The 23,499-nt window shown below is 41.9% G+C and overlaps 2 protein-coding genes across 2 annotated transcripts in view; one reads left to right on the forward strand and one right to left on the reverse strand.

Moving 5' to 3' along the window:
* Positions 1 to 23,499, forward strand: part of LOC309552719 (uncharacterized protein) — a gene marked incomplete at its 5' end in the record, with an annotated part of 70,962 nt that overhangs the window by 17,420 nt on the left and 30,043 nt on the right. The gene's annotated exons all lie outside the window — the stretch shown is intronic.
* On the reverse strand, positions 13,043 to 13,993 carry LOC309553689 (E3 SUMO-protein ligase ZBED1-like; the record flags this gene model as incomplete). Its single annotated transcript, XM_082255040.1, has 2 exons — positions 13,700 to 13,993; positions 13,043 to 13,501 (listed from the first exon to the last, which is right to left on the reverse strand). The coding sequence occupies exons 1-2, from the start codon at positions 13,979 to 13,981 to the stop codon at positions 13,043 to 13,045; spliced, it is 741 nt and encodes a 246-aa protein (XP_082111166.1). The 5' UTR covers positions 13,982 to 13,993.

Below are 23,499 nucleotides of genomic sequence, written 5' to 3' on the forward strand. Positions count from 1 at the left end.
GCAGGCTAGTGAAGCTTAACATTTTAGAAGCAACCCTTCCATTAAGGCAAGCTGGCCTACCAGTATTAGATCACCCCCAGCCTACTGGCTGTAGAATGTCTCAAAGCAAATAGAAAGTAGGAAAAAGGAAGAGGTTCTGTACCATGCAGGCTAGTATAGCTTTACCTTTAGAAGCCTTCTTTCCCTTAAAGTGTTACTAAACCCATAACAGTATAATTAGTCTATAAATGCAGTAACACGTGCTTGTTATACTCACTGTGAAACCAAAGGGGTTAATCCTCTGCATTGTTTAAAACAGCTGTTTGATCCTTTCTGTCTGTTCCTCACCCTCTTCCACTGTCCCCAATGCATCTCCTGATAGAACAAAGTCTAGGGGATAAGCTGCACATGCTCAGTTTGGTGTTTTGCTAGACAGTTTTTTTTTTCCTTGGGAGAGGGCATGTGGTCGGCACAGGGCCAATCAGCCCTGTCCAGACAGAGGGTCAGGGGTCCTGAAGCCTTGTAGGGCAGCTAGAGGTGAATGGAAACTCCTCCTACAGACTGTAACCAGACACTAATAGAAGTCACAAGACTGCTCTAACTGCTGATGAAAAAAGGTATTTAGCAGTTTATATTTACTAAAACTATTGCATTTCCATGTTCTGTGTACTGTGGGAAACCAGATATAGTGGATGCAGGCTCCTAGGTTTAGTAACACTTTAGGACAAGCAAGTCTAATAGTACTAGGTTGCCCCAATGCCTTAATTATGACAAAGCTATTTATTCTGGCTGTAGAGTGTTAAGAAGTGGACACAAAGTAGGAAAAGGGGAGATGTACCATGAAGAGATGGTGATGTGCAAGTTAGTGGGCTTTCCAAGTGAGCAAGTATAGGTGGCAGACAGCAGGCATAATCTGAGAATGTAGTGCAGGTCAGGGCTGGTGGCAGACAGTAAGCGTATCTGTGAACATAGCAAAGGTCAAGGCAGGTGACAGCAGAAAGCAAAATCTGTACCCTGAACAAGCGGAAAGGTCTTGTGCACTTGGTGAGCAGGAATGCTATCACAAACACTAATTCACAGGTTGATGTAATTTAAATAAGGAGTCTTCTGTGCCAAGGGCCAATCCAAGAGCAAGGATGTGCTGAGAAACACTATCCAGGTACTGACAAGAGAGTTAGGGAAAGTATAGAGTGGCAGCAAGTAAGCACTGGGAAGCTGTGTCCTGTGTCACAGCAATTAGGATGCAAGCCAGCAGGAAGAGGAGATGTGTCACGTCCCATTGCCTTGCAATCTGGTCACAATGGAAGAAGACAGTGGGGGGTGTTAGCAGAAATGTAAGTATGGGAGCCTCTTACATTACTCCCCTCCTTGAAGAAGAACCTCTGGACCCTTAAGTGGAGTACACACTATAAGAAAATCGGACGAAAATTTCCATCTGAGGAAAGATCGTACGATTTTCAGCTAGTGTGTACACAACTTTCAGCAGCCAATTCCGACATTTTCAACGAAAAAAACCGAGGGACAAACTCCAAAATTTTCATTGTCCGTCCTCAGCACGTCCAATTTTCGTTTAATGTGTATGCAATATTTCAGCGAAAAATCTGATACGAAAGACCGCGCATGATCGGGAGTTGCTGACAACCCGGAAGTTTATCATTAAAAAACAACACAAATGGATAATTTGTATCTATATTCATTCCGAGAATATATAATATATAAAACTATCCGAGAACAAAAGTCACGACACAAGATGGAACTCAAAGGCGTGGCCTCGTGGTCACACGTATACGTACTTACATCACACTCTGCGATCAAACGTCCCAAGAAAATAAAGAAATCGGAAGAGAAATTTTGTGTAACATTATGCATTGTCAACTAAAAATGGTTATGACTGCTGAGCAAGAGCTAGAAAAATTGGACGATATTTCGTCTGATTTTCCTCAAGTGTGTACGAGGAGCTCAGTTCTCAGAATGGAATTGATAGAATGACGTAATCAAAAGATCTGTGTCATCTGAGGAGGCTGGAAACCAGCAGTATTCTTTTTGACTGTTATTCTTCTAATGGATGACCTACTGAAAGGAGTTTCTGACCCTTCCAAGTTCCTTTGAACTTCACATTTTTCCTTCACATCTACTAGTAGATGAGATCTGGAGGCCATGGCAGTCTAGTTTGTACAGGTGACCTGAAATGATTTGGGAATTTTTAAGGAGGAAGGCAGTGTTGGAGGTAAAGAAACAGGGTTTATTTTTGAATCATTTATTAGCTGATGAACCTGGGTGCAAGTTTATGTGAGGGCATTTTAAAAGAAATATTCTTGGCTGGGAGCCGAGCTTCAATTTGGAAGATGGGCAATGATTAACAATGATTACCATAAGTAAAGGTTTTTTGGGAGGATGCTGCAGATGACACATTGCTGAGAACCATGTTGCAGACTTGGGTGAAAATTTGGACCACCATGGTGGCGCCAAATACACTGGAATACAAACTGGAGAAGCAACAAAGCTTTATATGATTTCCATGAACACACAAGAAGGGTGAGACTCTAGAAGAAGAATGGGGGTGATCATATTGGGGAATCATTGACTTGGTTAAAACTCAAATAAGCAATGAATCCAAGACATGTGCAGGACGAAAAAATTTGTTTTGTTTCGATTCGGAATTTAAATAAATTTTGTTTATTTAAATTTGTTTCATTAGTTTTCGAAATTCGTTTAGTTAGTTTCGTATTCAAATTCAAAAAATTCAACTGATTTAAAAAAATTCTGACCATTTTATAATAAAAATTTGAAAAAACATTGGTACACTGTGACAGATGTTGATGGGGCACTGGTGGTACACTGTGACTGATGTTGATGGCGCATTGGTACACTGTGACAGATGTAGATAGGGCACTGGTACACTGCGACACATGTAGATGGGGCACTGGTACATTGCGACAGATGTTGATGGTGCACTGTGACAGATGTGCATGGGGCACTGGTGGCTCCCTGTGACAGATGTTGATGGGACAATGGTACACTCTGAGAGATGTTGATGGGGCATAACTGTTATATTCTATTTTATTCTATTATTTTCTATTCTATTCTTCTCTCTTCTGTCCTAATCTTTTCTATTCAAATGCAGTCTATTGAAATTTGAATTTCTGAAGATAGATATAATATAACCATCTTAAGAAATTCGAATTTTGAATAGAATAAACTTGAATAGAAAATATTATAATAGAATAGAAAAGAAGAGAAAATAAGAGAATAGAATAGATAAGAATAGACTAGAAAAACAACAGAATAGAATAAATTAGAAAGAATATATAACCATCTTTCGAAATTTGAATTTGAATAGGAAAGATTAGAATAGACTAGAAAAGAATAGAACCGAAAATAATACAAACCCAATTCCAAAAAAGTTGGGACACTGTACAAATTTTGAGTAAAAAAGTAAGCCCCCGTTCACACTGGGGCGACCTGTGAGGCGACCTGGTCGCCTCACAGGTCGCCGCAGGTCACCTCCCATAGGGAAGCTGCGGACCCGTTCTGATAGGAGCGACACAAGTCGCTCCGACTCAGAAAAAGGGTCCGGAGCTTCTTTGGGGCGACCAGGAGGCGACCGCCATAGACTTCAATGTTACGAAGTCCGTGGCGGCCGCTCCTAGGTCGCGGCGCGCTGCTCGCACCGCGACCTCGGAGGTCGCGGTGCGAAGTAGCGTCGCCCCAGTGTGAATGGGGGCTTATGGACTAATTTACAAATCTCATAAACTTATATTTTATTCACAATATAATACAGATAACATATCAAATGTTGAAATTGAGACATTTTGAAATGTCATGCCAAATATTGGCTCATTTTGGATTTCATGAGAGCTACACATTCAGAAAAAGTTGGGACAGGTAGCAATAGGAGGCCGGAAAAGTTAAATGTACATAAAAGGAACAGCTGGAGGACCAATTTGCAACTTATTAGGTCAATTGGCAACATGATTGGGTATAAAAATAACCTCTCAGAGTGGCAGTGTCTCTCAGAAGTCAAGAAGGGCAGAGGATCACCAATTCCCCCAATGCTGCGGCGAAAAATAGTGGAGCAATATCAGAAAGGAGTTTCTCAGAACAAAATTGCAAAGAGTTTGAAATTATCATCATCTACAGTGCATAAAATCATCCAAAGATTCAGAGAATCTGGAACAATCTCTGTGTGTAAGGGTCAAGGCCGGAAAACCATACTGGATGCCCGTGATCTTCAGGCCCTAAGATGGCACTGCATCACATACAGGAATGCTACTGTAATGGAAATCCCAACATGGGCTCAGGAATACTTCCAGAAAACATTGTCGGTGAACACAATCCACCGTGCCATTCGCCGTTGCCAGCTAAAACTCTATTGGCCAAAAAATAAGCCATATCTAAACATGATCCAGAGGCACAGGCGTTTTCTCTGGGCCAAGGCTCATTTAAAATGGACTGTGGCAAAGTGGAAAACTGTTCTGTGGTCAGATGAATCAAAATTTTAAGTTCTTTTTGGAAAACTGGGACACCATGTCATCCGGACTAAAGAGGACAAGGACAACCCAAGTTGTTATCAGCGCTCAGTTCAGAAGCCTGCATCTCTGATGGTATGGGGTTGCATGAGGGAGTGTGGCATGGGCAGCTTACACATCTGGAAAGGCGCCGTCAATGCAAAGGTATATCCAAGTTCTAGAACAACATATGCTCCCATCCAGACGTCGTCTCTTTCAGGGAAGACCTTGCATTTTCCAACATGACAATGCCAGACCACATACTGCATCAATTAAAACATCATGGCTGCGTAGAAGGAGGATCTGGGTACTGAAATGGCCAGCCTGCAGTCCAGATCTTTCACCCATAGAAAACATTTGGCGCATCATAAAGAGGAAGATGTGACAAAGAAGACCTAAGACAGTTGAGCAACTAGAAGCCTGTATTAGACAAGAATGGGACAACATTCCTATTCCTAAACTTCAGCAACTTGTCTCCTCAGTCTCCAGACGTTTGCAGACTGTTATAAAAAGAAGAGGGGATGCCACACAGTGGTAAACATGGCCTTGTCCCAACTTTTTGAGATGTGTTGATGCCATGAAATTTAAAATCAACTTATTTTTCCATTAAAATTAAACATTTTCTCAGTTTAAACATTTGATATGTCATCTATGATTTATTCTGAATAAAATATTGAAATTTGAAACATCCACATCATTTCATTCTGTTTTTATTCACAATTTGTACAGTGTCCCAACTTTTTTGGAATCAGGTTTGTAGAAAAGAATAGAATAGAAAATAAGAGAATAGAAAGGAAAATCAATAAAATAGAATAAAATTAAATTAAAAGAATATAACAGTAATAATCTTTCTATTTTATTCTATTCTATAATAATTGTTTTTTTTTCTATTCTTTTCTTTCTATTATTTTCTATTCTAATCTTTTCTATTCAAATTCATTCTATTCGAAATTTGAATTTCTGAATATGGTTATATTCTTTTTATTTTATTCTATTCTATTGTTTTTCTATTCTATTCTCTTATTTTTTATTCTATTATTTTGGATTCCATTGTTTTGGATTTTATTCTAATCTATTCTATTCAAATTTATAGGACGGTCATATTCTATTTGATTTTAGTCTATTCAATTCTATTCTATTCTTTTCTATTCTATTCCTAAATATTCTTTCATTTTTATACTATTGCGTTATTATTTTATATTCTATTTTATTGTATTCTTTTTTTAGAAAATTGATTTCTAATTTTTTCTAATTCTATTTCAATTCAAATTTGTTTTTGATTTCGACTCGAATTTCGGTTCATTATTTCGGATTTGACTGAAGTCAATATTATTGTAATTCAGTAGCTCGGATACATCCAAATTTCCAAATAACGAAAAAATTTGTCTGAATTTCAATTCAAAACAAAACAAACCGCACTTGTCTAATGGATCCTCATGGTATTCATTCCAGAGTTCTAAGAGAACTTGAGGTATAGTTGTTGGTCCATTAACTAATCTTTTTAATCAATCTCTTCTAACAGAGGTCCCCATGACTGGTAGACAGCTAATACTGTACCTATCCACAGGAAGAGTGGAAAGGTGGAGCTGGCAATTACAAGCCAGAAAGTTTAACCTCCCTTGCGGTAATCCCGAGTGTGGCTCGTGTTTTTTTTCAGTATCAAAGGTGGTAAACTCGAGGCCATGCTTGGGGTTACACAGTAGGATTCCCTTTAGTGTCACTTACCTTGTCCTTATGATCCCCTTATGTCCTCACACTGTGTCCTCCGGCCGATGCCGGCATCCATCTTCCGGGTTCCCTTCCTTGCAAGCGCCGGTGACGCAGGGGGAGGAACTGGGCGGGAAATTAAATAAAGTAAACAAAAAATTACATACACACAATACATTGTAATCTGTCAGGATTACATTACTGTATCAAACCATTTCACCTCAGTTTTGTCCCTAGTGCTTTGTCCAGTGCCCTGCCGGCACTCAGTCCATATAAAACTTTAAATAAGTCCACAGAAGGTAATATTCAGTGCCAATATGAAATGATTAATCCTCCACCAGTGATTCTTCACCCAAAAATAGGAATGCGCACTCACCAGACCGATTTGCTGCCTTGTTAGGACAGCTACTGCATTTAAAGTATAACATCAGGTCTTGAGCCAAACCAGATAAAGAAGGAGGATATACACCGGAGGTAGTTTCCTCAAATACTCCAACTCAGCAGGTAGTTAAATCAGCAGGCATAGAGGAGAGAAAATCTTTCCATAGTGTAGTATTTATTTAAAATTAAAGTCTGACAAGCAGCTTAAAATAAATAAAAACATTCAATGGTCCAAGCATCTAAAGCACTTACATGAAAAGTCACCAGACCCGCAATAGAACTGGTGGCTATGACCTCTGGCATGTAACACTGCTCTATGGCCGTTTCGCGTTAAGATGCTTCCTCAGGAGCCTACTACACTATGGAAAGATTTTCTCTCCTCTATGCCTGCTGATTTAACTACCTGCTGAGTTGGAGTATTTGAGGAAACTAAAGTTTTATATGGACTGAGTTCATTAATATATTCATCAATATACTTTTTGTACCTATATATATGCACATATATATTTTTCACTGTTCTATGTTCTAAGCGCTGCAACCCATATTTTTTCACATGTTTTTGGTGCTTGTATATTCACACTGTTTGCAAGCTGCTAGTAGAGTATCTTAAGGCGCTGACTTCACTTTATTATTCCCTGCCTGCACTGTTACCGTTCTTTCTGCCTGGAAACTTGAGAATGTCCATGGCATCCAAAAAGCGTCAATTTAGGTCAAAAGTGGTTTTAGACCAGCTAGAAAACAGTGACAGTGAATTAGAAAATTCATCATCAGATACTGAATGTGACGACAGCGATAATTCTGTGACTGAGCTCAGCGATGTGCGAACTTGGTGCTCTATTGACTGTGGTACGGATCAGGCAGCGCCCCCCAAGATTCCACATTTACTGGAGCACCTGGTATGAAAGTTGACGTTGAACACGACAACCCCTTGGCATACTTACAATTATTTTGACCAATGAGGTTATTGAAAAAAGAATTACTGAGACAAACCGGTACAAATAGCAACAATTGGCTACTCTGCATTGGGAGTTACCAAGAGGCAGAAAATGGGAACCAGTGACCAAAGATGACATTTGGAAATTTCTAGGCCTAATAATACTTCAGGGAGTGGTGGGGAAACTCCTGCAGAAGTGGTATTGGACATCTAATATGTTCAATTTTTGTTGTACAATTTTCTGTTAGATTTACCACAAACCACATAATATGAGGTCAACGCTAAACAACACATTCAATTGTATCCAATTAGGCAGGCCTTTGCACTACATAGTTGAAGGTCAATTTCAAGGAAATTGTACAGAAAATTGTATAATGTATGGTCAGCCTAATACATTACTTGCCACTCCATTCTTTGGCACGGTCATGTCAGAGTACAGATTTTATTTTGGGAAGTATCTCAAATTATTCTAAAGAATTTCCAACAGAGCTATGTGCCAGAAAGAGATATCACCCTATATTAAAGTCTAATGGCCTACAAGGTAAGGCTCAGCTGGGTACAATACATTGCATCAAAGGGAGCACAATTTGGCTTAAAATCCTACATGCTATGCAAATTGTCAACTGGCTACATTTGGATTTCAGTCATATACACTTGAAAAGGTACAAAATTCAATCCAAAATACAGCAACTATGAAATGGCAAAATCTATTGTTCTTTCACTCATTGAGCCATTGCTAAATTAGGGTTATTGCGTAAAAACCAACAACTTTTATACGTCTCCTGAACTTTATGAGTTTCTTCTGCAAAACAAAACAGATGCCTATGGAACTGTTAGGGCTAACCGACGCGACATGACGCCAATGTTTGGCAATAAGAAGCTGAAGACTGGAGAAATGGTTGCCTGGCAGAAAGGCAAAATGATGGCACTTTGATGGCGTGACAAGAAAGATGTGTGCCTAATTAGTACAGTTCATAATACCTCCACTGTTATGTGAAAGGTGGGAAAGAAATCATGAAGCCACAAATAGTGATATACTACAATAACACCATTGTAGGTGTCGACAGAGCCGACCAAGCAATGACATTCTGCCCAGCAATGAGGAAACAGCAAAATAAGTACTGCAAGAAGATCTTCAAACATCTTCTTGAGCAATGCTTGTGGAATGCCTTCATTCTGCTCAATAAAAAGTGACAAGCCTGTGATTCATTTTGACTTACTTTGGAAAGTTGCCGAATGTATCTTTGTGAACCACCAAACATAATCAATGGCTGTGAATAGAGCTGGACGTTGTGCTGTTGGTGCTGTCAACCCGGAACGCCTGACTGGTCGTCATTTCATGGACTACATCCCACCAACCGAGAAAAAGTCAGCACCTACAAGGATGTGCTTGGTTTGTTGCTCGAAGCGATATGACAGTGGAAAGAAAATCAGAAAGGAAACCAGGTTCCATTGTTCCGATTGTGACGTCAGACTTTGTGCAGTCCCATGTTTCAAAATTTTTCATACTAAATTTTACTAAACTAATATGCAGTGTCTAGTATTAAAGTGACTAGTAATTTTGCACCCTTGTTTGGACACATTTCAGTGTTTTTTGGTTTGATTACATTATTAAATTAAATGTATTATTATTATATTATAATTTATGATTTCATGTTTCAAACTTTATCATTTCCGGGATGTCCACTAGACTCTGAGGAAGTCCCGTGCAGTGGGACGTAACGCGTGCGAAGGGGGAGGGGCTGTTGACGTCACCCGCCATCCATTGCGGTCGAGACCGCTGTGTGTAATACAATCTGCTCATCACATGCACTTGTATAGTGCTTTACAAGGGGCTTTACAAGGGGAGTCCAAACGGCTCAAGGTGAAAATTCACTTTTGGACCAACCAACAACAGATCTCTCAAACACTTTGGAGTACTCTAAGAGGAGGGATTTTTCATCAATTTCCCCTGGAGTAAGATACGAAGTCGGGATTAAGTGGATTACTAGCCAGCCTTCGGAGGGACCTCTGAGAGTCACCCCAAACGCTGATTACCCCTGTGGGGGTACCACCATCTGGTGAGTGCGGGAATAATAGGAGGGGAGCACTGATTCCTGTATTGAGCACCCCCATCAGTCTGGAAGTCCTGTAATCCATTTTATCCTGTCAAATCCCTGCTTCATCACCCTTCTTGGGACTCAATTATATTTGCAGCACCATTTAATATTTGGCTATTTATATGGACAATTTTCCTATATATTCGCTTTATATTTATTTATTTATTTATGCTATTTAAACTGTGGGACACTATTTATGATTTGTATGTGCACAGATTTATACAAAGCTATTTACTGTTTGGCCCACTAGCACAATATATATCTGATTAATTAGCACTTTAAGTATATATGGAGGATATTTATAACACCACTTTATAATTCTTTTATATAGTCATACATATATCTTTAAGATTACACATTGATTTTTAATAATTTATCACTTATATCTTAAATTTCCTATCTATTTATCATTATATAGATACACATTTTTTACCAAATTCTTCAAACTTATTTACACTTTTTAAGGATTCACCATATGAAGTTTTATATACTTTGATTTATATTCACCTTATCACCAGTGCACTTTAAGACATATTTATTTATTTTTTCCTATTTATTAGCCTGACAGCGCCATATTACCTCCCCTTTCCTCACACTAGACTCTTGTTTGGACAGATTTAAGTGAGTCATTCCTAAGAAATACAGGCCTACAATATAAAGCAACAAATTTCCATGCAAAACAATGGAACAACGCTCTGACATTCAAAAATACTGACATAATCAGACTGCCAGAGAGGTTAACATCTGTTGTATTTAAGGTAAAGCAGAACTTAACTGTATCTGAGCACCACAAACTGAAAACACTATTTATTCATTTTTAATTTGTCAAAGCAAACTTACCCACCTGTTTATTAGGGTTGCGCATCTTCACTGGTCTCACAAATTGATTCGATTAAGATTATCAACGCAGCGATTCAATTCGATTTGATTCTGCGATGCATCATGATGCATCTTGATTACTGCCCAATGCCCAGCCCACTGCCCAATGGTTTTCAAAACTTTATCAAAAAAAAAAAAAATCAAGCAGTCAAAAATTAAAGAATCATTTTTATTTTAATTTGCTCTTAAAGGACACTTCCCTGGACCCTGACATGGCCTGCAAGCCCTGCATAGTGCGCTTGCACTGCATACATATAGGAAAGTCTGAAAATAGCATAGCAGAGACAGACAACAATACTATTTACTAGAAGTAACAGTAAAATAGTATGGCATCAAACTGTAGTAGTGCAGTTTATTTCTTCATATAAGAAAAGAAAATATTAATACAATGTCTAAACCTTTTAAAGTACAACTAAAGGCAAAACTTTTTTTTTTTTTTGGATAGAGTGGAGGAGAGGAGATGTATTAGAACATCTGTCAGTGTTTATTGCTGTCTATGTTGTCCCACGCTGGAGAGATTCACTCTCTCTATTTGTCCTGTGTTTTTACCATTATCATTGAAAGTAAAATGAAAAACCCCCACATTTTGTGGGATTTCCTCTCACTTTCAGTTTGGGACAGAAAGTGAAGGTAAATTTCCACAATGGGGCAACATGGCAAAAATAAACTTTACAGGTGTAATAATTAAAGAACCTTCCCTTGATCTATCCAAAATGAAAAAAGTTTTGCCTATTGTTCTACTTTAAAGCCAAGATAGAAGCCAGCCAGTCAGCCAAGCTAATATTCTTGTCAAAATGATCATCATAAATTCCCACAAAACATTATATATAAATCCTTTATGTGAATATATGCATTGCAATAAATTCCAGGTGTGCCATAACCTGTTCTCTACAAAAGAGAGCACTTCCTGAAGAGTAGCAAACATCAAGGTGAACCTGGAACATAGTACACTGCTGCAGAACTTCCAAATTCACTGTGATGTTTGTTTGCCCCTGCCACTGCCAGTCAACTCAAGTGAGTTGATGGCTGCTAGAGGGCAGGTATAAATATATAAGCTCTCCAATTGTCACTCAGTTACTTTACAGAAAACGTTACCTGCCCTGCAGTCTACCACGATTAAACCCAACTGAAGCCAAGCCACCATTAGAGGAAGGAAAACATTTGACAGAGTAAATCGTCAACTGAAGCTTAAACCTTGAGTAAATCTTTATGGGATCACAAATCTACACACGACAACACGATTGTCTGAATCAGAATCATGAGAAAGTTTGGCACTGGTACAACTGTAAAGATTTAATCAAGGTTTTAAGCTTCAATGTATGATTTAATCTTTCAAGGATGTTCCTTCCTGTACAGTGGCTGGCTTGCCTTCAGTTGTCTAGATACACTTTTACCTTTTTTTTTTTGTATTTGTTTGGTTGAGGGAACCCCTACACTTGGCTACAGACACTTAGACACCGTTCACACTGGGGCGACTTGTCAGGCGACCTGGTCGCCTGACAAGTCGCCGTGGGTTGCCTGCCATAGAGTAGCACAGGACCCGTTCTAAACGGGGGGCGACACAAGTCGCTCCGACTTAGAAAAAGGGTCCGGTACTACTTTGGGGCGACCTGGAGTGACCTGCATTGACTTCAATGATATGAAGTCCGTGCATGCCGCTCCGAGGTCGCGGTGCGAGCTGCGCACCGCGACTTCACAGGTCGCCCCGGCAAGTCGGGTCGCGCCTATGTGAACCGGCTCTTAGTGTGTTAATAAACATTCAAAATGGACCTTCTTTGAAAACAAGCCATTCTCCATCTCCAGTGCCAGAAAAGCTGTGAAAAAAATATAAAATGTTCCAGGTTCACTGTGAAGATGATTGTGTTTGCCCCGCCACTGCCAGTCAACTAAACACAGTGTGTGTGTATGTCGTGACAACTCAAGTGCTTATAACACAACTCTAGCATCAACTCAACACAAGTTGATGCTAGCACTGCGTTATAAGCTCTTGAGTTCTCACGACACTCAGTCAGTCACGTTACAGAAAGAAAACATTACCTGCACTCTACCACGTCGATTACACCTTTAACTGAAGCCAAGCCAAGTCACCATTATAGGAAGGAAAATCCTTGACATAATAAATCGTCAACTGAAGTTTAACCTTGAGGAAATCCTTATGGGGTCACATTAACAAACTCACATATAGTAATATTACACACACAAGTGACATCCAATACCAAAAAATTGGTGTATTTTTTGTGATCCAATAAGATAAGATTTACTTTAAGCTTCAATTTACAATTTATTTCTCTCAACGATTTTCCTTCCTATAATGGTGGCACTGTGGCTTGGCGTCAGTTGTCTAGAAGGAAATACACTTTAATATTTATTTGGGTGTGGGTTAAATGAACCCCTAGACACTTTTAGTGTGAAACAACGGAATATGGATTGGACATTGGACAATCTTCAAAAACAAACTAGTGCTATAAAGCTATAAAACAACAATGGTGTGACTGGCAGACTGAATTAGTAATTACTAATTTATTAAAAACATGAATTAGTAATTACTGCAGTGCTTAGCATTTGGGAACATGTAGGTTTTTCTGTAAGAACACTAGTTGATCCACATGCTCTGGTTTGAGGGTGCTTCTTTTTGCAGTTATCACATCTCCTGCAGTAGAAAAAACCCGCTCTGCAGATACACTTGTACCTGGGATACACAAGTATTGCTTTGACAACCGAGAGAGGAGGAGAAATATGACCTCATGCTCACGCCACCATTTCAAAGGGTCCTCAGTGAGAGCCAGAGGTGGGGCTTTACAATATTTTTCCATTTCCTCTTCTGCCTTGGCATAGGGGGTCTTAGGTTCTATTGCACCTTCAGCATCAGTGAAAGACTGTCCCAGCAAAGTCATGAGCAGCGATGTGGCCTTTCTTTTGGGAGGAGAATGGCTGTCCTCAATGGGTGTTTCTTCTTCCAGAGTTACTTTTTCCCTAGGCACTTCATCCACATTTGTCCTTCTATTAGATATAATCTGTGTTTGAACAAAAGATAATAGTATAAGAAGAGCACACACTGAACTGCCTAATAGTGTGATTCATTCTGATGGGGCGTGTAAACCGCACAGTAATCAATACAGTTCCCACACCGCATCAGTGAAGCAGGGCTTACACAACACAATGTAGCTGAGCTACTAGCTGTCAAGGAGAAAACATGATGAAATTCAAATTACCTCCAAAGATGCAGCCTCCTCAGTCATTCCTCTGTATATCTCCAATCTCTCCTCCTCTGTGAGAATAAAAGGCAGTCCCTTAAAGGGAGGATCCAGTGCAGAGGCTGTATGAAGGATCTTCTTCTCTGCCTCAGTGCTGTACCTCTTCAGGAGATCTGTTTTGATCGCATTCTTGATCTCATGGGTCATGGGTGTGTCTCCCATAGTGTCTGTCATGCTCTGGAGCAGTTGTGCATTTAGAGGGGCAATGAGAAACACTGTTGGGTTGCGCTCTTCTGACATCAGCAAGCTTGCATCCTTCAGTGGCTTTAATGCACTCACAGCGTCCTCTGCATTTTACACATCTGTTTCATTGAGAGTGCAGAGATCAGCCTCTCCTTTTCTGACTTCTGGAGACAGCAAAGTGGCACAAACTGCAGGTTGTTGTTCTAAGAACCGGTCGACCATGTCATATGCGCTGTTCCATCTTGTTGGCACATCAGTTATTAGCTTATGATTCTTCAGGCCCAGACATTTCTGTTTCTCTTTGCTTGCTCTAGTGCTGCGGTGAAAGAATGTGGATATTCGTTGCACTCTGTCGAGAAGCCTGGAGAGCGTGGCCCCTTTCAGTGCCCGCTGACATGCAAGATTATGTGTATGGGCGAAACATTTAACGTGAGGCAATTTACCAACTTGAGCTGCAATTATCATGTTTGCCACGTTGTCGGCCACAAGCACTACAGATTTATCAGACAGCTGCCATTCTTCCACGACATGAGACAGTAGCTCTGCCAGATGAGCACCCATATGAGACTCATAAATGGCTCTCGTTTGCAACACATGTGACAATACCTGCCAGTTCTTAGTAACGTAATGTGCTGTTATTGTAACATAGGACTCCATCGTGACTGAAGTCCATGAATCACACGTTATTACGACACGACTGGCTTGGTTCATTGACACAAGTACCTGAGCTTTGGTTTCGTGGTAGAGTGCAGGTATAACGTTTTCTGTAAAGTGACTGTGTGACGGGATCTTATAACGTGGCTCTAATGTCTTCAAAAGGTAGCGAAACCTGGGGTTGTCCAAAACAGAGTAAGGCCGTAGGTCCTTGGCGATGAAAGCTGCCACAGCTTTGGTTAGTTTCTTCCCTTTTTCAGAGTTTGGCGGAAAAGTTGACAGTATGGCATCAATTCTTGGCTGATCTGGGTCTATTTCCTTGACAGTGGCACTGGTGGTGGTGACAGGTGTTAGCATCTCAGAGTGAAAACGGCTAACATGGTTTCTCAAGTTCGTAGTATTCCCTAGGTATTTAATTTTTGTGTGAAGGCTTTACACACAGCGAGTCTCTTGGCCAACTCGCGCTTCCCTATTTGTTCGTAAAATCCGAAATGTGCCCAGATGTTTGCTTTTAAAACGCTAGGTGCATTTTTTATCTCTCTCTCTTTTTCTCCTTCTGCCATTACCATACTACCACGTATGTGACGGAGACGGATGACGTAAGTTGCCAAACTCTGTCAGTGTTTAAAAAAAAAAAGCACTTGTAAACTAAGCCGCAACAAGCAAGCAACATCTTTCCTAAAATTTTACTGTCTGTCTGTCTGACTCTGTCAGTCCCTTTTATGAAATAAATAAATATAAGCTGCGCTAATGAGAACTAGTGATGGGTATTGTGCAATACACCAATCGCAATATATTAGAGTGAATATAAATATTCACCCAAATACCATTAAATGCAATATATGTGCACCAGGTGCCAAGTGAGCAAAAAATTATTATATATATAAAAATTGTGCACACCAAATGACCACTAAGATCACAACCATATGAATATGTGAATAAACTTAAAAAATGATAAAAAAAAACACCAAAATGACCAGTGAAAAACAAATGATATAAGTGAAATTCTTATGACCACTAAAAATCACAAACACATATGATATAAATGAACAATTAAATCAAGTGAGGTAAGTCCATAAATAGATAGAACTTAATAGAGTCCCAAAAAATAAATTATAATAATCCAGAAATAAGGTGGTAGGTGAAGTGAGAGGAAACGATCCTATATTCTTAATCACCACGGTGCTCCCACACTAGTGACATGCTTGTCTTCTTACCAGATTCTGGTATAAATAGAGCCTCTATAAGTAATCCCTCACAACGCCACTCTGAAGGGATCCCAACTTCAGCAAGCCCCCAGGTTATAGCCAGAAGTGGATAAAGCAGTACCGGTAATGTCCACAAGATGGAGCTCCAATACACCATAAAGAAAAAATGGACTCGATAGTGTGATACCGTACAACATTTAATCAATTCACTCACATGATACAAATAAAAACTCGCATATTCAGGAAGACGGCCGGCTCTAGTGTAGCCCGTCCTCTGGGCAGCGCAGTGACATCAGCACGCCGTACCCTACGCGCTCGTCTGCAAAGACTTCTAATGGGGTCTTAGAAGTTAGCAGTCTTTGCAGACGATGTTTCTAAATGTAAAATAATGCATCTAGGAAAAAAGAATCCCTTTATAAAGTACAATATTGGAGGAACAGTATTGGCCAGCACTACAGAGGAAAAATATTTGGGGATACTTATTTCATATGATTGCAAAATGAGCAAACAATGTGGCCAGGCAATGGGAAAAGCAAGGAGAATTATAGAATACATCAGCAGCAGGAAGAAGGAGGATCTTGATCCATTATTTAGACCATTAGTTAGATATTTAGAATACTGTATCCAGTTCTGGAGACCTCACATACAAAGAGATATTAATAAGACGGAACAAGTCCAGAGACAGCCAACAAAAATGGTAATTAAACATACCAGGTGAGACTTCTGGAACTTAAATATGTACGATCTAGAACAGGGTTCTCAAAGCTTTAAAAAAAAATAAAAAATAAGGCCAGTTTACTACTGTCCTCTAGACTTTAGGGGGCTGGACTGTGGCCGGCGGGAGTAGTAAATGTCCCGGTGTCAGTGGGAGTAAACAGTGTCTCCTCTTTGGTGTCAGTGGGAGGAATAATGTCCCATTGTTGGTGTCAGTGGGAGAATTAAGGCTCGTGCACACTTGACGAAAATCGGACTAAATATACTCCGATTTTTCTCTCTCATGCTCAGCGGTCATAACTGTTTTTAGTTGACAGTGCATAATGTTCACCAAATTTCTCGCCCAATTTTTTTTTTTTTTTTTGGGACATTTGTTCCTAGACTTCTGGGTCTTCAGCAACTTCAGATCATGCGTGGTCTTTCGTATCCGATTTTTGGCGGACGTACTGCATACATATCAAAGCAGAGTTCCACCCTGGATTTTTTATTTTTTTTTTTAATACCCCCGGGACAGTCAGGGCTAGTGCATTCCACAATGGCTAGCCTCTGATCTGTCCCGGGTTGCACTTACCTGTTAGGACAAATACTTACCTTGCAAACGTCTTGTCCAGCGCTGCCATCTCAGATGTGGGCAGCTTGAAGTCAGCGAGATCCCCTTCGGCGTCTTCTTCCGCCTTCTTTGGTCCCACGATGCTCTGCGCCGGCCCCGACGTCACTTCCGGGTCGCGCGCGTCATCCCTCTACAGCTTCTGGGCATGCCCAGAAGCTGTTTAGAAAGGGATGACGCGCGCGACCCGGAACGGACGTCGGGGCCGGTGCAGGCGCAATGATTCCTGGGAGCTATGACGTTCAGCTCCCAGGAATCATTGCAGAGCCAGGAAGTGACGACGGGCCGCGGCCGAGGAAGGAGGAAGAAGGAAGTAAGGTAAGTATTTTTTCTTCGCTACGAGGTAAGTAAAAAAAAAAAAAATATGCGATTATCCATTTCTTTTTCAGGTGACCCGGAGCGAGAAGATGGAGGTAAGTATAAAAATAGGGTGGAACTCCACTTTAAACGCAAATTGGTCGTCTGGGGAAGGACGTTAAAAATTTTGGTGTTTGTCACTCCGTTTTTTTTTTCGTTGAAAATGTCGGCATCGGCTGCTGAAAGTTGTGTACACACTAGCCGAAAATCGTACGATTTTACCTCGGATGGGAATATTCGGCAGATTTTCTACTCATTAGATCCCAAATCTCTCCTCAGGCCTCCAAAGTATCTTATCAAACCGAGATCAGTTTAATCAGATGCTTGTAAAAGCCGGTAACGGCCGGTAAACAAAAGACCTAAACCAGAACAAAGTCCTTGTTGCTTTCGATTTCTGATCTCACAGAGAGGAAGCAACATCAGATCCTCTCCCTCTCTGCGCAGGGCATTAGATGCCACTGGTCAGAACTGTCCCAGGCTCCCCAATCAGACAGAAGAGCCCAGGAAAGGCTGCATTGGGAGGGGGGACACCCCCTTTCACCACCTTTAAAAGTTATTGAGTTGCTGTATAGCTACTCAAATCATTTCTACTTTATAGGGAATCGCCGCCTGCAAATTTTGATACCAGGGTAATGTCTGTAGCTGCAGGCATCATCCCAGTTTAAACACTTAAACTACAGGACATCATATGAAGTCCACCCAGGGGGATGGACTTCATGCTTGGGACAAACATAAATCTATACTCAGACAAAAAATAAATTAATTAATTAATTTAAAAAAAAATACTTTTTCTCTGCAAGCACTCTTCTATGTTTCTATGACTATTATGAGTGAATTCAGCCCCCATCAAGAGGGAAATTCAATATAGTTGGTTCTCTACAACACACTAAAGAAAAAGCTCTTGGGAATGATTGGTCCTTTCAGTCTGGCTGTTGGACTAATAGTGATAGCCAGGAGGAAGAGCAACAGAGATTACCAATAGATTGCAGAAGGCTCACCAGAACTTGGGGACAAAATGTGAGCATCGGTCAGAGTGTCTAATAGAATATTGCACATTTTGATAATGTGTTGTATAAGCAAAGATGCAAGTTGGTTAGCTGGTGGTAATGACGTCACTCCTGTCATTCAGGCAGTTGGAGAATAGGGAGTTGAGGCCCCCCCCCCCCAACATAGAAACACTGCACCCAGGGCATGAGTCCCTTCTGCCCCCCTCTTTCGTGGCCCTGCCTGTAGGCATTAGTTGATACAATGATTTCCTTTAAGGTGGAAGAAGTGGGGTAATTAAGTATAGGCTTAACGAAAAAACCACACCCATTCCACCATTCACACAATCCAGGTAGAAGGGGGAATCCTCCCCATTGTGCTACTGTATTATGACTTTGGGGGGATTCCTCCACTGTCAGAATATACAGATAAGAGCTGCAGCTTTGGCTGCATCCACTGATCAAGTAACTTTTGTCCAACAAATCTGTTCAACAGAAGTCGATTAGTAGATTGCGCAGCAGTGGCCACACTTGGATTATAACATTTTTGATCCATCTATGACCACCTTAAATATGCAAGCATCTTTACACATCTGAATCATTAACTGGATATATTCTCAAGGCACTCCTATAGTTAGGGTGATTTGACACAGGTATGGACAGCTGCCAGAGCACTTTACATCCACAGCAGCTGTCCGTTGACAACTGCGGTAAGGGGCAGCATGGTGTGCAATTCAGCATTTTTGTACAAATCATACTTTACAAAAGTTCACTTCATTCATAGTGCTGTCCTGCATTCCAGTACAATGCAGTTCTGTACAGTTAGCTGAGATAAAATAAGCCACGTCTGCATTTTATCGCAGATGCCCCAGTGCAGCTATGGGCTGCGTGGCAGTGGGAATGTGACATGCAGAAAAACGGAAAATTCCTATCATACTTACCGTAATTTTCCTTTCCTGGTGGTCTCCATGGCAGCCTACGTGTGGTTAACCCCGCCTCCTCTCCAATGGTATAGGACCCCCCTCTATAAATTTCAGCTTGCAGGCACAGCCAGTGTTCCATATCTTAGCCGAATCCAAGACCAGAGGGTGGGAACTCCGGCTGCCATGGAGACCACCAGGAAAGGAAAATTACGGTAAGTATGATAGGAATTTTCCGTTTTCCTGGCTCCATGGCAGCCTACGTGTGGGAAATAACTAGCCCAAACCACACGGGTGGGAATGTTTCAAATCAAATTTTACTTCAAATTATTAGCAGACAAAACAGTCAAGCCAAAATTAACTGAAGATAAGGAGGCTGGCTCCACACAATAATGTGTCATGAACGTATTTACAGAAGACCATGAAGCTGCTCTGCAGACTACTTCTGGTGCAACATGATGTGAAGCCGCCCAGGACGTTGAGATGCTTCTCGTCGAGTGGGCTGTCACCGCCTCCGGAGGAGCCAAACCCTCTACACAGTAAGCTTGCTGAATGGCAGACACAATCCAGGCCGCAATGGACCTTGACGAGGCCCGTTTCCCTCTATTCTTGCCTGAGAAAAGGACGAAGAGATTATCCGATTGTCTGAAAGAAGACGTTGACTGGAGATATTCCATAAGAGTTTTCCCTACATCCAAGGGATGAGGTTCATTATCCTCTGAAGAACGAAAGGTAGGAAGTACAATCTCCTGGTTCTCATGAAAAACCGATGATACCTTCGGATTGGAATTGAGCATCGGAATTAGGACTACTCGGTCCGGGAAAAACGTGAGAAAAGGTTCTTTATAACCAAGAGAACTGATCTCAGAAACTCTTTTAGCTGAAGTGATTGCTACTAAAAAGGCTGTTTTAATGGTAAGATCTTTAATGGAGTCCGACAAACTAGATCTTGAAAGGACGTTAAGGACAAGGGGAAGGTCCCATTTTGGGAACCTTGGCTTCCTCTGAGGTCTGAGTCTGACCGCACCTTTGAAGAATTGTTGTATGAGTATATGCTTGGCCCAGGAGAACCCTGAGAACACCGATAAGGCTGATATTTGCACCCTGAGAGTCCCAACTGATAGGGACTTATCCAGACCTGCTTGAAGGAACTTCAGGACTTCTTGAACTCCGAAATTCAGGGAATGATTTCCCTCCGGGTACGTGAATTCCAAGAATCTAGACCAGACTCTACAGTAAACTCTGTTCGTGCTAGGTCTCCTAGAGTTCATTAAAGTAGGGATTGCCCCAGGAGGGCATCCGAGTGACTCCAACCTCTCCCTCTCAAGAACCAGACCGTTAACCTGAGCAAGGCGGGGCAGGGGTGTAATGTTGTTCCCTGCGAGAGAAGGTCTGGTTTGATGGGCAGGGGAATCGGGCTCCGATAGCTGAGTTGCAGGAGAAGTGGGAACCAGGGCCTGTTCGGCCAGTGAGGGGCTACCATGACGATCTCCACATCTTCCGCTTGGAGTCTCTGAAGAAATCTGAGGATGATGGGAAATGGGGGAAAAGCATATGCCCTGCTGAATTCCCATCTGTCGGTCAGAGCATCCGTTCCGCATGCTTGGTGACACTTGCTGCGTGTGAAGTACCGGACTAGCTTGTGGTTGCATGGAGATGCAAACAGGTCTACTTCTGGTAAAACCCCTAGGGACAGAATCCATTTGAATGAGTCTATGTGGAGAGACCACTCGTTGTGATTCAACTGAACTCTGGAAAGGAAATCTGCCTGAACATTCTGTGGCCCCGGAATGTAGGCCGCCGAGATGTTGGACAGATGGGCTTGGGCCCATGTCATGATTGGGTCTACTTCTTGAAGAAGGGAGAGACTCCTGGTACCGCCCTGTCTTTTCACATAAGCCACTGCCGTGGTGTTGACCATTCGAAGAAGTACGGATTTGCCTTCTATTAGATGATGGAAAGCTTGAAGAGCTAGAAAAGCCGCACGAAGCTCCAGGACGTTGGAAACCGGGGAGTGGGCTTGCGGGGGCCATTTCCCTTGAGCCACCTCTGTCATGCAATGGGCTCCCCAGCCAGAGTTGCTGGCGTCGGTTGTAATGATGACCCATGTGATGGGGACTAGAGAATGGCAATTGAGCAGGTTCTTGCGTTGGAGCCACCAAAATAAGCTGCTCCTCATGCTGTGGGAAATAAAGATATGCTGATCGTGATCTTCCGGATTCCACTGCCGAAGGAAGCCCCTCTGAAAGGGCCGCATTCGCCACAGTGCCCACTTGACCATAGGGGCCGTCGAGACCATTGTGCCGATGATCTTGAGACACTGGGATGCCGTCAGAAAAGAGGATGAGAGGGCTGGAAGGATCCTCTCCCGAACCACCGGGATTTTCTCTAGAGGCAGAGAAAGTGTATTCTGAACGGTGTTGAATTGAGCCCCTAGATAGACCAGATGTTGAGAGGGCTCCAGATGACTTTTTTGAAGATTCAACAACCATCCGAACTCCATGAGAGTTGTAGTGACCAGGTCCCTGTGGAACAAAAGTTGATCCCGGTCTTGTGACAACAGTAGAAGATCGTCCAAGTAGTGATGTAGACGTACACCCTTTGTTCTGATTAGAGCCACCACAGCTAGAAGGACCTTGGAAAACACCCTTGGGGATGTGGACAGGCCAAAAGGAAGGCAGATGAACTGGAAGTGTTGATGTTCTACCGCGAAACGAAGGTACTTGTGGAAGTTTACTGCTATAGGCACATGGAAATACGCGTCTTTGAGATCTATTGACACTAGCCAGTCTCCTGGAAGTACTGCTTTCTGGATAGTAGATAAGGTTTCCATTTTGAACTTTTCGTTCTTGATGAACCTGTTGAGATAGGTGAGATCTATCACAGGGCGCCAGGATCCATTCTTCTTCTGTACTAGAAAGAGGGGCGAGTACAAGCCTTGGAATCTTTCCTGCACGGGCACCGGAATTATTGCGCCCTGAGCTACCAAAGTGCTTACATAGTCGAGCAAAACGTTTCTTTTCTCGTCCTGAGAAGGCAAGCGAGTGGGAATAAATCTGGACACGGGATCTGTTGAGAAAGTCCATGTGTGTCCTGTGGACACTGTCCTGATGGTCCAGAAGTCTGAGATTGAGGCCGCCCAGACACGCTGAAAGTGGAGCAGGCGTGCCCCCACCTGGCATGTCTGAACGGGCCCAATCTCAAAAGGACTTCGAGGTTTCTTGACCGGAAGGTGCTGAGCCTCTGACCGGCTTACGAGAGGATGCTTGGCTGCTCTTCCAATTTCTCCTGTAATCTCGCCCAGGCCTATATGAGCGGGCATCCTTTGATCGCTCTGCAAACTGCTTTCTTGGTTGCTGCTTCTTAGGGCCAAAGAGGCGCCTATCTTGGGGAAGGAGACCTGACTTTCCACCCGTCACTTTAGTAATTGCATTATCCAATTTGTTTCCAAATAAAGAGGAACCTTCAAAAGGGATTTTGCACCAAGCCTGTTTAGAGGCTGGGTCTGCCAGCCAGGGACGCAACCACAGGGCCCGTTTGGCTGTGACAGAAGCCAACATGGATCTGGATAGGAGACGTAACACATCAATGGATGCTTCTCCAAGAAACACAGAAGCTAACTTCAGTTCCTGAACAGGAGAGTTCTCTACTGCATCTTCAGACACACTTCTTAATTTTAGTTCAACATCAGAAACCCAGGTTTCCATGGCCTTAGACATGGCTGCTAGTGCTAGCACAGGTTTACAAGCCGCACCGGCTGTGACATAAATTCTTTTTAAATCCAAGTCCATCTTCCTATCCAGAGGGTCTTTAAAGGACACCGCATTATCCAGCGGGAGTGTAACGTGTTTAGCCAGTCTGGACACTGCAGCATCAACCAGAGGAGCTGATTCCAGGTGACTGACTTCTTCCGATTTAAAAGGATACAACTTAGACAGTTTGGAGGATAAGGAGGTCTTGCTGTCCCCTTTACTCCACTCTTCTAGGATGACATCCTTCAATTCTGACAGGAGCGGAAAGTTTAGCCGCTCTTTCCCCAAATGTTTGAAAAACCTTCTCTGTTTTACCTGTGGGGTACTGGGATCTTCCCATTTCAGAGCCTCTTTGACTGCTCTTATGAGAGGTGCAACAA

This window comes from Pelophylax lessonae (genome assembly GCF_965119305.1).
Source record: "Pelophylax lessonae genome assembly, chromosome: 4".
NCBI lineage: Eukaryota > Metazoa > Chordata > Amphibia > Anura > Ranidae > Pelophylax > Pelophylax lessonae.